Source organism: Poromitra crassiceps (genome assembly GCF_964638095.1).
Source record: "Poromitra crassiceps genome assembly, chromosome: 2".
Classification (NCBI taxonomy): Eukaryota; Metazoa; Chordata; class Actinopteri; order Beryciformes; family Melamphaidae; genus Poromitra; species Poromitra crassiceps.
In genome coordinates, this window is record NC_139624.1 from 15867680 (window position 1) to 15884413 (window position 16734).

General features: G+C 46.5%; 1 protein-coding gene across 1 annotated transcript in view; it reads left to right on the forward strand.

Moving 5' to 3' along the window:
- epb41l3a (erythrocyte membrane protein band 4.1-like 3a) overlaps positions 1–16734 on the forward strand; it is a gene marked incomplete at both ends in the record, with an annotated part of 83219 nt that overhangs the window by 24055 nt on the left and 42430 nt on the right. Inside the window, 7 exons of the mRNA XM_083661138.1 lie at positions 1463–1615; positions 3686–3783; positions 6584–6759; positions 9876–9959; positions 10706–10810; positions 14065–14210; positions 14370–14417. Of these exons, the coding sequence (XP_083517264.1) occupies positions 1463–1615; positions 3686–3783; positions 6584–6759; positions 9876–9959; positions 10706–10810; positions 14065–14210; positions 14370–14417 (810 nt within the window). The remainder of the gene's footprint in view (positions 1–1462; positions 1616–3685; positions 3784–6583; positions 6760–9875; positions 9960–10705; positions 10811–14064; positions 14211–14369; positions 14418–16734) is intronic.

Here is a 16734-nt window from a genome sequence, read left to right on the forward strand (position 1 = left end):
ATGCAGAGGACATGTAACTGTTTAGTTAAACTTGCATTCCAGGAATATTGTGCTCTTAAGATGACGTTAGTGGCTCGAGTCTGTTTCGTCCTGAAACCCACATAGGTTGCGCCAGGCGTAACCTATGTGCGATTCGAAATAACGCATCCGAGATAGAAAACGTTATGAATATTGCCACGTTATAAACAACAAAAACTAACGCTGGTGATCCGTATGGAAACAGTGTTACTCGAAATGGTTAAAAGTTATATCAATTTGGTCATTCAGTGGCGTTTTACTGACATGTAACATAACTAACTAGCGGCTAATATTAGCCACAGCAGGCGATTACCCATGAATGCACTGCGCTCTTAAAGGGATATTTATCGATGAGATTTTTGCCAAGCTGGACCTGATTGGTGATTTGCTCCGTTCGCCCAGACGGGCGTCAAGCTGTCAGCAACAAGGCTGGGAGGATCACACCGGAAGAAGCAGATCAGGCAGATCAGGCAAAAATGGCCGCCAAAAATAAGGTGGATATAATGAGTTTTAAGGCCGGAACCAAGCCACCCCGTGACCTACTGAATCGTGAGTGACCAAAAAACATTTCACTTGGAGCAACAACAACAACAAAAGATCCGGGGAGAATTTAAAATTAATTTTTTCCCCCCAATGTTATTTTTTGTTTTTGCGGCCAACTGAAATGTTTTATGGTCACTCACGATTCAGTAGGTTACGGGTTGGCTTGGTTGGGAAGGGTATATGTGGGCTCTGTGCAAAATCATGAGTTGAATTGCTTTGACTCTGTTACAGACACTCTCCCAAGCTCCCTTCCAATCATCAGGCATCATCTCTACATTGAGATCCCTTTCCAATTTCTCCTCGAGGTGGAGAAATGTTTCTTGGTTTTATTTCCATGATGTGCAACCCAAGGTCATGTGACATGTCTGCTTGTGTTCAGGAGTGGGCCCAGGCTCAGAGTTATAGTGGCCAGAGCCATGGAGAGAGAGGAGCTTCAGAAAGCGTCTCTTGGTGGATTCTGAAGAAAAAGGGACCCAATAATATAAAACTTGATAACTGAAAGAGTGGTTTTTGACTTTTCGAAACATTTCCGCTGAGTTTTACAGCTGCTGCTTTTTCCATGTAAGTGGATGGGAAAAACAGTTTGTGGGCTGCAGGGCATCACATGACTTGCAATACCAAGCTTGGCCACCATGTTCAATTTGCTTCACGGCCCAGAGCTGTTTCTGGCGTCTTGGTCACAACTGATACGCAGAGAGAAACAGGATGTGAGGTCATTCAGTTCACATATCAGTCATTCATGAACCCATGGTGTGTCTGTGTGTGTGTGTGTGTGTGTGTGTGTGTGCGTGCGCCTGTGCGTGAGTGTGTGCGTGTGCGTGGACGCATGCGTGATTGTGTGTGTGCGTGTGTGTGCACATGCGTGTGTGTGCGCATGTGCACATGTGTGTGTGTGTGTCAGGACTCGGAGGGTGTTGCCATCATGCTGGGCGTGTGCAGTAGTGGGCTGCTGGTCTACAGAGACCGGCTGAGGATCAACAGGTTCTCCTGGCCCAAGATCCTCAAGATCTCCTACAAGAGGAACAACTTCTACATCAAGATCCGCCCTGGAGAGGTGCACACACACACACACACACACACACACAAATGCACGCACAATGCATGTTTTGGCAAGTTAATTTATTTATTATTTATTTTTTGGTCAGGCTCATTTTTCTCTTTGCTTGTTGTTGTAATAATCATTTTGGCCACTAGAGTGCACCACTAAAATACCAAAAGCCAAAACAGCCAAGACATAACAGTAATGCATAATAATAATAATAATAATAATAATAATAATAATAATAATAATAATAATAATAATAATACATAACTTGCTAACACACATTATGTAGCTTGGAGAAATTAAAACTCACCCGGAAGAAAACAACATGGTTATTGTCCTATTTAGAACAAGGGGTTTGATTGATTGATTGATTGATTGATTTATTCGATGAATGACAAAAAGCAGAGCACATCATACACAAAAATATAAAGGCCACTCATACATCACCATCAAGGATAAAAACACAATAAAGTCAGAGGACTTGTTTCCATTGTGGTCCTTGGTCTCGGACAGACGACTCAGACCAACATAAAAACAGACATAACAAAGAAACATAAAACTACTTCCAACCTGTAGACTATTAAAAAAAAACATTTAAAATGTTAAAAACAGTTTTACCAAAAGCAATATAAAAAACATTTGAAACCAATCTGACTAAAAATAAATAAAATAACTTTAAACAGGCTATAAATTAACAATACTCAAAATATTTACATTTACATACCCGAACCAGTCATGAGCCAGATTTTGAGAGAGGTTTTAAAGCTGCTCAAGGTGTCAATCAGCTTCAGGCTGTCCGGAAGGCTGTTCCACAACAGCCCGGCTGAGTATTTGAAAGAGTTTTTGTTCATACAGCTCTTAAATTTAATGGGGACAACATTGTGGGAGCTCCCTCTGGTGGAGTAGTTATGAACGTCATTTACCTTGATGAAATAATTTTGGAGATATTTCGGGACCATATTATGCAAGATCTTATGGACCAGGCACAGCTTGATTTGGTTCACTCTTTCCTCCACTCTAAGCCATCTGAGGCTGGAGAAATGGCCAGGCAGGAGATGGTAGTGGAGGGGTAGTGGTGCACTCTTGTGGCCAAAATGGGAATTACAACAACAAACAAATTAGCCTTGGAGGAAGAGACGAACAAGAAGAAAACACTTGCCTGAACTTTTCATCTGTTTCACACATGGAATTGAAGGAACTTAGAAAGATGATCCTGACAAACTTTCCCCCACCTTCAGTCATAAACACAAGAGAGAAAACTATTATCAGACTTTTTTAAACGATCACCACATTTTTCCCCACTTGCCTCTCAGGGCTTCCGTAGTTCTGTATTGAATAAGAATAACTTCTAAATTCCTCAGCAGTACTGTGGGAGTCAGCAGCTTGTTTCTGATTGGATGAGAGCGTCAGTCAGGTTGGGAATTACATGGAGGCCATGGTCTCCGTTGCACCTCCCTCTGGCCGTGATGCCCTGAGATCCCTTAAGGCCACTTTGGCAGTGCACTGCTACCAGCCTGCTACTGTCAGGTGCTTTAAAAGCGTCAATGATCTCAGTTCAATGTAGCTGTTCTATGCAAAGGATGTGTCATTGGCTCATTTTAACACATTTCAGAAGAATCACTCTTCACGATGTCAACAGAGCAATGACCTTTGTGCCCTGGCATGTGGTCTTGTGCCCTAAAAAAGATGGCCACGCCCCTAAAATGACTCAATTCCCACACTGGCATCAGTATTACAGATGATGTTAGCGTGTTAGCAAGCCTCATATCTCCAAAATGAAAGTGTTCAGGAACAAAGAAAAGCGGTTGTCACCGCTTGACCTCTGTACAGTTTCAATTAGGGATGCACGTATATCTGCAATCATATCGGTATCGTCCGATATTAGTAATTTGTTAATATCTCGGTATCGGCCAAAATGTTCATATTGTGAGGAAACAATGCGGAAATATATTTTTTATGGGCTTTTCCAACTGTTTTAGCAGCCTTCTCCAAAGCAACTGAAGTCAGTGGGCCTCTCTCTTTCTTTCCTCCCTCTCTCACCTCTCTCCCTCTGTGGTGTCTCTCTCTGTCTCTCTCCAGTTTGAACAGTTTGAGTCCATCATTGGTTTCAAGCTGCTGAACCACAGAGCAGCTAAGAGACTGTGGAAGGTGTGTGTGGAGCATCACTCCTTCTTCAGGTCAGTGTGTGTAGGTTTGGGTGGAATTCTTTCCTCCTCTCCCCTCTCCATTGCACAGCCGACTAACGTGAGGTGGAGCTTCGTATTAGTCTCTAGTTTTCTGGCTGTGCTGGGTCCTTCGTGCCAAACAACACTGTTTTTAACATGGGCAATTCACCGCGGACACAAACAAACGCACCCAGTTTGAGGCTGCGTATAAACATGAAACTTCGTACACTTCTTTCCTAATTTTCAACAAAGTTTGAGTAACGTTACATGTGTTCAAGTGAATTCAAGTCGTTTAATTTGTTCATAACGTTATGAAGTAGCAGCAGTCAGCATGGCTGGGCATGGACTCAGCTAGCCCTTAGCAGGATGCTAATGGCTCATTTCCACCACATATAACAGCACAGTACAGCTCTACTCGATCTGGTCTTACTCGGGTCTACTTGATATAGACTCTGTTTCCATAGCAAGTTTACTCGCCTCCGCCCACACCTGGTCGTCATGGTGACCGCATATCTGCCCTCCGCCCATAGCCGAAGTAGCCTATAACGTATAACGTTAAAATGAAATCCATACACGCAACTTTTAAACTGATTATGAAATACCGGTGCCTCTAAATTACCTACAGTGTAGGCCTACATGGGCAAATGTGACAATCGGCTAGGAGAATGGATATCACTTTGTTGTTACTCAAACTCACATGCATGCAATGCGCGGGGGACGGGAGAGCCGCTACGGGGAGAACCCCAGCGGCAGCTCACCAGGCAAGACCGCGGCTTCGCTAAACCCCCGCCTGCGGCCTACCGGACTTTTTCTCTCTCAAAACAATTGAAAACCACCGTCATGTTAAAGCTGAGCAAGGAGATCGATTTTATTTCACCAGAGCCGAAGGCAGCAACACAAAATAAATAACTTCTGGAAATAACAGAAGAGAAGGTAAGCCCCACTAAACTGGTATCCAGCATTGACAGTAGATGCCTACAGTAAACACGATTCTGCCTGACCAATCAGTCGTCTGCAGTGTTTTCACGTCACCGTATGGTACCGGGTTCACAGCGCTGGAACCTCAACAGAGCAGGGACTAAAACTAGCACGACTCAACCCCGACTCAACCCGGGCTGTCCACGTTTTTGATCGGTGGAATGAGACAAAAAAGCGAGACGAGCTCTGCGGGGCCACGTTGATACCAGCGGTGGAAATGGGCCATGAGACTCAGCATTAACGCCCACCTGAATCAATCACACACATCGTGGCAAATAATAATATCCACAAGTCGGACTGAGAGCCGTTGGATGGAAATCGACCATCAGGACAGATGAGGAGGTTTTTGTCATGACTTTATAAGCCTGGAAGCCACGGACGGTGAGCTGAGTCCTACTTTCAAAATGTGAGCACAGTAGCCTAACGTTACATGTTTGTTTGGCTGCATTGTTAGTCACAGCGCTACTGTTGTCTGATATCCTTCCTACACAGCAGCATCGCAACAGCCGGTCGAGTACAGTGTATCAAAATCACTTTTATTGCCACAGTAGGTAATCAGATTACATACAAGGAATTTGACTTAGTGTAAGTATGCAGCGTAGCGCTCACATCAGTAGTCAGAAGACAAAAAATATAGAAAGATAAAATCACAAAAAATCAAAAGTGTAGTCCAATATATACAGTCTGCATTGATAATTCATTATGAGGCTGTTGGTAGCAGAATGTTTTGGGCATAGCCTGTATGGACCTAGCCTCTGTGACGTCACCTATTGGTTTGTGGACTCTGTCTCTCTCTCTGTCTGTCTCTCTCCTCCCTCCCTCCCTCCCTCCCTCCTTGCCTGTCTGTCTATCTCTCTGTCTGTCTCTCTCCTCCCTCCCTCCCTCCCTCCCTGCCTGTCTGTCTATCTCTCTGTCTGTCTCTCTCCTCCCTCCCTCCCTCCCTGTCTGTCTGCCTGTCTGTCTCTCTCTCTGTCTGTCTCTCTCCTCCCTCCCTCCCTCCCTCCCTGCCTGTCTGTCTATCTCTCTGTCTGTCTCTCTCCTCCCTCCCTCCCTGTCTGTCTGCCTGTCTGTCTCTCTCTCTGTCTGTCTCTCTCCTCCCTCCCTCCCTCCCTCCCTCCCTGCCTGTCTGTCTCTCTCCTCCCTCCCTCCCTCCCTCCCTGCCTGTCTGTCTCTCTCCTCCCTCCCTCCCTCCCTCCCTCCCTGCCTGTCTGTCTGTCTCTCTCTCTGTCTGTCTCTCTCCTCCCTCCGTCCCTCCCTCCCTGCCTGTCTGTCTCTCTCCTCCCTCTCTCCCTCCCTGCCTGTCTGTCTCTCTCCTCCCTCCCTCCCTGTCTGTCTGCCTGTCTGTCTCTCTGCCTGTCTCTCTCCTCCCTCCCTCCCTGCCTGTCTGTCTCTCTCTCTGTCTGTCTCTCTCCTCCCTCCCTCCCTCCCTCCCTCTCTCCCTGCCTGTCTGTCTCTCTGCCTGTCTCTCTCCTCCCTCCCTCCCTCCCTCCCTGCCTGTCTGTCTCTCTCTCTGTCTGTCTCTCTCCTCCCTCCCTCCCTCCCTCCCTCCCTCTCTCCCTGCCTGTCTCTCTCTCTGTCTGTCTCTCTCCTCCCTCCCTCCCTCTCTCCCTGCCTGTCTCTCTCTCTGTCTGTCTCTCTCCTCCCTCCCTCCCTCCCTCCCTCTCTCCCTGTCTGTCTCTCTCTCTGTCTGTCTCTCTCCTCCCTCCCTCCCTCCCTCCCTCTCTCCCTGCCTGTCTGTCTCTCTCCCTGTCTGTCTCTCTGTCTGTCTGTCTCTCTCCTCCCTCCCTCCCTCCCTGCCTGCCTGTCTGTCTCTCTCCCTGCCTGTCTCTCTCAGACTGCTGTCTCCAGAGGAGCCTCCTAAGCGCTTCTTGTCTCTGGGGTCGAGGTTTCGTTTTATTGGGAGGACTCAGATCCAGTCGCGCCGAGCGAGCGCTCAGATCGCGCGGGCTGGACCGCATTTCCCACGATGCACCAGCAAGAGGTACACACTGAGCCGCAGCCTGGACGGAGGTACTAACACTTCTACTAATATTACTACTATTCATTTTATGACTACTACAACTAGCAGGCTACTAATATTACCACTACTATTAAAAGGGCGACATTGCCGATTTTCAACCAGCTTTGCATCATTACAAAATCAGTAGTATACTTCAGATTGGCATACTCATTTTCTAGTAGCCTCATAGGCCATTCCCCCTTTTAGGGGGAAACCCGCCATAGCAAAAGACTGCACAAGAAGACAAAAACACTTCAAACAAACTATTTAAAACCGTTTAAATTAATATCAATATGCCGAACAGTTGCTGTGTTGTTGGTTTCACTAACAATAAATAAAAAAACCCAGATCTGCGTTTTTGATTTTTGTTTTTTATAGAGTAGGGGTGACATCATGGTATATATTTTATATATATGGTATATTTTAAGAGCCTTATCCCTAGCTTTAATAGATTTCTGTATGTCATGATTAAACCAAGACCAGGCTCTAGAGTCTACTGTATCAACACACGTTTGGCTACAAGATCCTTGAACCCATTGGCATTGTGATTCCTGAGTGATCTCCCAATAACAGATTTATGAGAGGTAAAAACAGCCTTTAAAACCTTTCAGGTGCAAAATGTGATATAGTGCTCACTGATACCATAAGCAATGGTACCACTTTGAGAGATCTTAGATTTAGTGGTAGTAATAGTGATAGTGACAGTGATAGTAATAGTAGTAGTGATAGTATTAGTATTAGTAAACATTTACAATATACAAGTGTGATGTAGAGTGACTGTTATAAATATGTGTCGAAGTAAAAAGGATTGTATACCTATGTACAGTCTAATTAGTATAATGTAAACCACACTGGATTGTAAACAAGGCTATAAGTCAGATATTGCACAGTTGTTTATCGAGAGAGAGAGAGAGAGAGAGAGAGAGAGAGTGTGTGTGTGTGTGTGTGTGTGTGTTGGGGGGATTGTATGTATGAGGTAGGTGCGACAGGTAAAGTGATTCAAAGTAAAGTGATTCAAGTGTACAGTGAAGTGTTCAAGTGAAGTGATCAAGTGATAGTTCATATAGACAGAGATAAGGTCCTTGCACATAGAGTCCGTTTTTTCGTCCGAAATTGACGCACGAAAAAAATAAAAATACGACCTCATTTGTGTCAATCATCATTGACACACCGAGTCCGACAATTACGTCCGTCATTTAAGTTTTCGGACGAGGTTCGATTTTCTGCGTTTTTCCGCATCCATGAAATCGTTTTGACAGGTGTTTGACCACTCAGAGCTGCCGTAGTGTTGCTATTCACAATGAAAAATGGCGTCTGAGAAGTTAATTCAGTTCGTCTCCCAGCACAAAGCATTTTATGACAAAGCAGGAATACAGAGATTCGGAATTAAAAGACAGAATGTGCCGGGTGATTGCAGACCAGCTTGGAACGCGGTGTGTGTGTGTGTGTGTGTGTGTGTGTGTGTGTATGGGGAAGGGGGGGGGGGGGGGGGGAGAGAGAGAGCCACACAGACACACTGCCAGTTGTGGATCAATAGGATCGCGGTAGTTTTCTTTTCGTTGCGAATCTTCGCAACGAATATTGGATAATTAACGCATCGGACTCAGTGTGCAAGGTATCTGTGCGTGACGTGTTTTTTTCGGATGACGGATTAAAAAAACGCAGCGAACAATTCGGACTCTGTGTGCAAGAACCTTTAGACCGTATATGTGTGGTGGCCTGCAAAAACCCTTCACATGGTGAAAACTTGACATAAAAAAAATTTCTCCATAAATTTGAAACTCCCCATAACTTTTTGAATGAATGAGATAGCTCTCTCAGATTGAAAGTTGAGTATTTTAATCTGTTATGTGTCTAAAAGTAAAATGTGAGGAAAATGGCTTTAAAGTCCCTGGAAACCAAAATCCACAAAAACGTTCTAACTATGTTATTTAGGGTCTTATGTTAGTAATTGTGTGGCTCAGAAATGATGATACATTACTTTCAACCCAAAGCCTTAAAATTTTCTACAAGGTCTGGATTTCCACTTCCTCATTGAAGAGAGCAGTGCGCGAGGTGCCCAAATGCAAAATCTTATGACGTCATAAGCTCTATATAACCTTTGTACACGCGCGCAACCCGCCCTTCTCCTTTTGTCCGTTCTTCTTGCCCCCACAGCGCTCGCTCAGTGTCTGTCTGTCTCCCTCCCACTCTGTGTGCTGTGTGTCGAGCGCTATGCTGCCTTCTCTCTCTCTCTCTCTCTCTCTCTCTGTCTCTCTCTCTCTCTCTCTCTCTCGGGACTAGTGAGAGAGAGAGAGAGAGAGCAGGCAGCATAGCGCTCGACACACAGCCTGGTGACGCGAGGTTACTCTCACACACACACACACACACACACAGTAGCGCTGTGCAGTCGCAGCAACAGTCTCTCCCTCTCCGAGCAACAAGCGAACACACACACGCACTCCATCTCTCTTTCCTTCTCTCTCTTTCTCCGTTTCCCTCCCTCCCTCTCTCTCTCTCGCTCTCTCTCTCTCTCTCTCTCTCTCGGAGACCTGTAGTCTTGCACGCACACACACACGGGACACGCCCACACAGTCCGCGGGAGAAAATACACTCTAAAATCTAATTGATTCTCATGACTTTTGTCATGACTGTCAAACTTAAATATATATACTTTGCGATGTTCATCATCGTTCAAATTTGGCTGGTGGCTTATTAACATAGATTCCTGTGATGTGATGAACTCAAAATGCTAAATAATAATAAAATATTTCTGGTTTCCAGGGACTTTAAACATTCCACATCATTCCATTTTCTACAGTGGCATTCCACCAAAAATAATTATTCACCATGATGGAGATACTATGGAGATGAAAGTAAACAAATCACTCAAAATCTCAAAAATATTTGCTCATTACCAACAATGTGTGGCAACAACATGTGAAGGGCTGTTGTCTTCTGTAGCATCACCAGAGTAACTCGGACAACAGGATCACTGGTTGCTATAGCAACAGCCATGGAGCAGGTGTGTGGAGCCAACATGGCCGACAGTACAGACTCGGGTTGTGTATGACGTCGAGCTCGAGCAGTGTGATAGGACATTGTGTCTTATGCACCTTGGTGACCAGACGTTTTGATTGGTCCTCAGCTCCGATGCCCACGCCCACTCCCTCTCTGATTGGCTCTCCAGCCTTCACGATGCCCCTTACAGCCAATGGCAGCACACACACAGGTAGAGCAGACAAAACAGCTTTTAACCCTTTATCCTCAGCGTGGCTACAGAGACACTATGACTGACAAAACAGCTTTTAACCCTTTATTGTATTTCATTATTTCGTGTAGGACATAGCCGGGGGGAATGCTGGCTTCTTATTGGCTGGAGGGGCTTCTGTCCAATCAGCTTTCCAGTTACACAAGAAGAGGCGTGTTTGCATTGCTAGCATTATTAGCATGGACCGTGATCATAAAGAGTCAAATGTCATGGAGTCTCTTTCAGGCTTTCTAAAGGCTATTACTGGCTATCTATTGGCTGCTACTAGCACACGCACACGCACACACACACGCACACACACACACACACACACACACCTGAATGGCTGCCAGCCTGCAGTGCATGTGCCCTGTGCTGGTTGGCTGAGATCCTCTCGTGCTGAGCTGTGATTGGCTGGATGTGCCGTTGCCTTGACAACGAGCAGCCGCTTTGCTGTGACGTCATTGGTTCAGAATGACAGTCAGGTTCACAGCATCACAGCGGTCGTCATGGTCACTGTTGCTATGGCTGGCTGATGGTTGCTATAGTTACCCTTATATAGTTACCCTTACTATGTATTTCAATGCTGAAAAGAATACGTATGTCAAACAGCTGACCTTGTGTGCGTGTGTGTGTGTGTGTGTGTGTGCGCGTGTGTGTGTGTGTGCGTGTGTGTGTGTGTGTGTGTGTGTGTGTGTGTGTGTGTGTGTGTGTGTGTGTGTGTGTAGACATGGGTACAGGACTGTATGGAGCATCTAAGGCCATCGCCGTCAGTGACCTCATCACCTTGGTAACGCCAGAGAAGAGGGCGGAGGCGAAGAGGGTGGAGCCAGGTAATTAACCAACCAATCAGAGGAGACAATTAGACCAAATTCATCGCCATTGTGCATGACAATGGTTCCAACATTGTGGCGGCGGCAAAACTACTGGAGGATAAGCATGGGTTGTCCTCTGTGCGCTGCACTGGCCACACCTTACAACTTGTGATCAGCTCTGCACCTTTTTTACAGTGCACCTGAACGTAACATGCAAGATACCTGCTGAATAAGTGTCCAAATACTCCACATCTGTTATAGCATTTCAGTCTGGAATATGGAATATCTTTCAATAATCTTTATGACTAAAAGGCTAACAAATAATCTCATGTGTAAGAAATTACCGTTCTACATTGAAGTAAAAATTAACTTGTTGGTTTTGGTTGGTTTTGTTTTATTTAGCTTCAAGAGTGCCTTTTTGAGACCCTCAACACAGGCTTTGAGAATCCCGGGCCACTTACTGATACTTGTGCTTAAATTAACACACTCATATTTCTCGTTTATTTCAAGAAAAACATTTTGGCTCGTGGAAATTCTAATTGGCTGGTAACTTTGAAATCTAGCAGCCATATTGGCAGGTGGTCAAAAAAGTTAATTTCAAGCCCTGCAGGGAGAGCAGGTGGTGACATAGCAGTGAGTGAGAAAAGGATCAAATATTGGTGGTTACGACTGAATAATGACATCACAACTGTTAATTTAAAATTAGTTATTCCTCTAAACCTGCCTTCAAATGCTCAACATTTTTCCCGTTCGGCCCCCAGCAAAATGTGGCCCTTGGTGAAGAGTAATTGAAGACCCCTGTTCTTGGAATTATTAGAAGGATTTATGGACTTCTTAATTTCTCTTGTCTTCTAACTTTATATTACAGTCTAATATTCCCATACCTTTCATACTGTAATATTGTTTGGGCTAGTACCTTCCCCACTCATTTGCATAAACTTTTATTGCTACAAAAACGTTTTGTTAGACTAGCAACATTTTCAAAGCCGTATGCTGAAACTGCCGCGCTCTTTTGTAAATGTGGTGTGATGTAAATTTTTGATATCAACATTTTTCAAACCTGCATTTTCATTTTCAAATTGAAGTACATGAGTACTGACTTACCAGAAAATTGTAAATCATTTTTCATCTGTAATTCACAAATTCATTCTTATCCTACTAGACAAAGCAATAACCTTAATATACCATTGTATCGTACATCCAGAGGTCAATTTTCGTTAAAATATCATGGAGCCAAAATATGGAATTCAAACTTACATTTATTGACTGTTTCTCTATCCCTGTCTGTGTACAAAAAGAAACTAAAAGGTTTTCTAATGTCTGGTAAATTTGGCACTGAGTGAGCTATGGCATTTCTGAGAGAGGTCTAAACCACATTCTCATTTTTATTTCTCTTTTTATTCCTATTTTTTTTATTTTTTATTTTTTTATTTTCACTAATCTGAATTATCATTGCATTTAATGTTTGTTCAATGTTAATTGAGTAACTTGTATTATTATGTTTTTCTCTTGAGGTGAGATCTTTATATAAACCCGTAGTGGGTTTCTATCTCACCTGCACATGTTTTTTTCTCCAATGTTGTAAACATTTTTTATTTTGTTCTGTTTTCCTTTAATGTGCAAATAAACATAAACATAAACATAGAATGCTGCACTACATAATGCAGATAAATGGAGGGCGTCTGGTTAGTGTCGAGGTAAAAGTACTCTCCTACCACCGCGGAGACCCGGGTTGAATTCCCGGCAGCGGTGGAGGCAGGTGCTAGTCTACAACTCTCACCAGAACCACAGAGGAGGCGGAGCAACGCCCGTGACAGCAGGGGGAATTGGACAAGTACAATTGGGGAGAAAATGCGGGGGGGGGGGGGAGGGTTGCACTACAGACTCAGGGCACTGCACTAGTTATTACAAAGGAGCTGACACAGTCCTATCCCCACTCCTCCCCTCTCTCCTCTCCTCTCCTCTCTTCCCCCTCTCCTCTCTCCTCTCCTCTCCTCTCCTCCCCTCTCTCCTCTCCTCTCCTCTCTTCCCCCTCTCCTCTCTCCTCTCCTCTCCTCTCCTCTCCTCTCCTCCCCTCTCTCCTCTCCTCTCCTCTCTTCCCCCTCTCCTCTCTCCTCTCCTCTCCTCTCCTCCCCTCTCTCCTCTCCTCTCCTCTCTTCCCCCTCTCCTCTCTCCTCTCCTCTCCTCCTCTCCACTCCTCCCCTCTCTCCACTCCTCTCTCCTCTCTTCCCCCTCTCCTCTCATCTCTTCCCCCTCTCCTCTCTCCTCTCCTCCTCTCCACTCCTCTCCTCTCTCCTCTCCACTCCTCCCCTCTCTCCACTCCTCTCCTCTCTCCTCTCCACTCCTCCCCTCTCTCCACTCCTCTCTCCTCTCTTCCCCCTCTCCTCTCATCTCTTCCCCCTCTCCTCTCTCCTCTCATCTCTCCCCCCTCTCCTCTCTCCTCTCCTCTCCTCCTCTCATCTCTTCCCCCTCTCCTCCTCTCTCTCCACTCCTCTCCTCTCTCCTCTCCTCTCCTCCTCTCTCTCCACTCCTCTCCTCTCTCCTCTCCACTCCTCCCCTCTCTCCACTCCACTCCTCTCTCCTCTCCTCTCCTCTCCTCTCCTCCCCTCTCTCCACTCCTCTCCCCTCTCCTCTCCTCTCTTCCCCCTCTGCTCTCATCTCTTCCCCCTCTCCTCTCATCTCTTCCCCTCTCCTCTCTCCTCTCCTCTCCTCTCACTCCACTCCTCTCCTCTCTCCTCTCCTCCTCTCTCTCCACTCCTCTCCTCTCTCCTCTCCACTCCTCCCCTCTCTCCACTCCTCTCCTCCCCTCTCTCCTCTCCTCTCTTCCCCCTCTCCTCTCCTCTCTCCTCTTCCCCTCTCCTCTCTCTCCGCTCCTCTCCCTCTCTCCTCTCCGCTCCTCCCCTCTCTCTTCTCCTCTCTTCCCCCTCTCCTCTCTCCTCTCCGCTCCTCCCCTCTCTCTTCTCCTCTCTTCCCCCTCTCCTCTCTCCTCTCCGCTCCTCCCCTCTCTCTTCTCCTCTCTTCCCCCTCTCCTCTCTCCTCTCCGCTCCTCCCCTCTCTCCTCTCCTCTCTTCCCACTCTCCTCTCTCCTCTCCGCTCCTCCCCTCTCTCTTCTCCTCTCTTCCCACTCCCCTCTCTCCTCTCCTCTCTTCTCCCTCTCTCCTCTCCTCTCCTCTCTTCCCCCTCTCCTCTCTCCTCCCCTCTCTCCTCTCCTCCCCTCTCTCCTCTCCTCCCCTCTCCTCTCCTCTCCTCCCCTCTCTCCTCTCCTCTCCTAGCTGAGGAGGAGCTGGTGATGGTGGAGGTGGAGGAAAGGAGGCTGGGCGAGGAAGAGGAGGTGCAGCAGGAGGAAGAGGAGGAGAGCACCAGAGCAACCGAGACCTCTCAAACCAGCCCCCCCACACCCCCCAGACAGGGCACCAAGGTAACACACACACACACACACACACACACACACACACACACACACACACACACACACACAACCATATCCATACTGAACATCCCTGTAGACAGTGAATGCTCTGAACCTGACAATAACACACTTATACTGCGTTTGTTTGTTTATTTGTTTGTTTGTTAGACCGAGCTGACAGACACTGCTGTGGACGGGGACCTGACAGCTACTGAGGTACAACTCCTACTGTTATATTTATTTGTCCTCATCATCCTTCGGCCACATGAGTGGACGGGATTCCCTGTACAACTTCTACTAAACATGGTGGCGTGGTTCTGTATCGCTGCACTCAGGTCCTCAATTTCCATACCAGTATCACTGGAATACTGGATATACCAGTATTCACCTCCAGGAACGTCAATGGCCTCCAGGAACGTCAATGACCTCCAGGAATGTCAATGACCTACAGGAACGTCAATGACCTCCAGGAACGTCAATGACCTCCAGGAACGTCAATGACCTCCAGGAATGTCAATGACCTCCAGGAACGTCAATGACCTCCAGGAACGTCAATGACCTCCAGGAACGTCAATGACCTCCAGGAATGTCAATGACCTACAGGAACGTCAATGACCTCCAGGAACGTCAATGACCTCCAGGAACGTCAATGACCTCCAGGAACGTCAATGACCTCCAGGAATGTCAATGACCTCCAGGAACGTCAATGACCTCCAGGAACGTCAATGACCTCCAGGAACGTCAATGACCTCCAGGAATGTCAATGACCTCCAGGAACGTCAATGAACATCAATGACCTCCAGAAACATCAATGACCTGAAATCCAGGAACGTCAATGACCTCCAGGAATGTGAGCTTCCTCCAGAAAACTTTGCCTGTGGGCCTCCAGAGGAGGAGTGATGAGATGACCTCACCTTCGGCATGGTGGCAATGTCCGAAAACTGAGCGCGCTTCTGTCTGAGTCTCAGGGAGATAGGCTGATAGGCTCATTTTGTGCTCAAAGTAAAATAAAAAAAAGAAGCTGTTGCTAAAAAGGGGTGATGACGTGTGACTCAATGGAACGCTATAGTCATACATCATGTCACAACTGATATAAATACTGATATACTAAATAGATAGCATTAGCCGCTCTGGCGTTAATTAGCTGTTAGCTATGTTTGTTACATACCTACTATGTTCGCCAGGCTCAAAACGCCACTGAATGAGCAATTCGAGTTAACTGCTAACCAGTTTGAATCACGCTCTTTCCATTAAGATCAAACTAATGTCCATCCATCCATAAACAAAATAAACAAACCTAGCCCTCGGTCTGCCCTGTGGTCTTCTCCCAGCTGGGCGTGCCTGGAACACCTCCCTACGGAGGTGGCATCCTTACCAGATGCCCGGACCACCTCAACTGGCTCCTTTCCACAGGAAGGAGCAGCGGCTCTACTCCGAGTCCCTTACCGATGACCGAGCTTCTCACTTTCTCCCTAAGGGAGATGCCAGCCACCCTCCTGAGAAAACCCATTTCTGCTGCTTGTATCCGCGATCTTGTTCTTTCGGTCATGACCCATCCTTCATGACTATACAGTAGGTGAGGGTAGGAACGAAGATCGACCGGTAGATCGAGAGCTTTGCCTTCTGGCTCAGCTCTCTTTTCGTCACAACGGTGTGGTAAAGCAAACGCTGTAGTAGACGATAGACAATCCACTGGTTTCCTGATGAGAACCATGGCTTCAGATTTAGAGGTGCTGATCCTCATCCCAGGATATCCCTCCACATCCCCTCCATACTGTTTCCACCTTCACTTCTGCTGTAGCGCAGACAAAGAGTCATTGAAGACAAGAGACACAATATTTCTGCTTTTTTGACAACAGCGCTGCAGCCATGATGTTGCAGTGGAACAAGCTATTAGCCTTCGGTTCTTATCAATGTCAGTTCTGCGGATCCGTCTGGCCTCCAGGCCGGGGCCTTTTCACACATTACAAAGTCTACGGGCCAAACAGGGACCTGCCTCGTAGTTGACATCGTAACCGGCCAATCAGGGATGCCACTGGCAAAGCAGTGATGGCGGCTCCCAAAGCAACGAGCGCTAACATTAACGTGAGTAAACACAGCCATAAGTGCAGTTATTGCAGAAATAGACTCGATAACATAACATAATAACAATTAAACAAGAACAAGAGTATGCACCAGCTGCGTTTCTCGGCGGAAAATACATTTTTCGCTGTTCTTCCGATTTGGATTTGACTGGATCCGATGCAGATTGGCTGAAGGACTGGTTTTTGGCAATGCTGATTGGCTGAAGGACTGGATTTGGCGATGCTGATTGGCTGAAGGACTGGATTTGGCGATGCTGATTGGCTGAAGGACTGCATTTGGCTACGCTAATTGGCTGAAGGAGTTGTCTGTCAAGGCAAGTACTCCAACCCACTGAAATGACCGTGGAACAGCTCGAAGTCCAGACGGTACCGCAGAGTGAAACAGAATGTGAGGTCAGGTGATCCGGATGGCTAGGCAGTCTCAGACTAGAAGACAAAGAAGAGTGGAA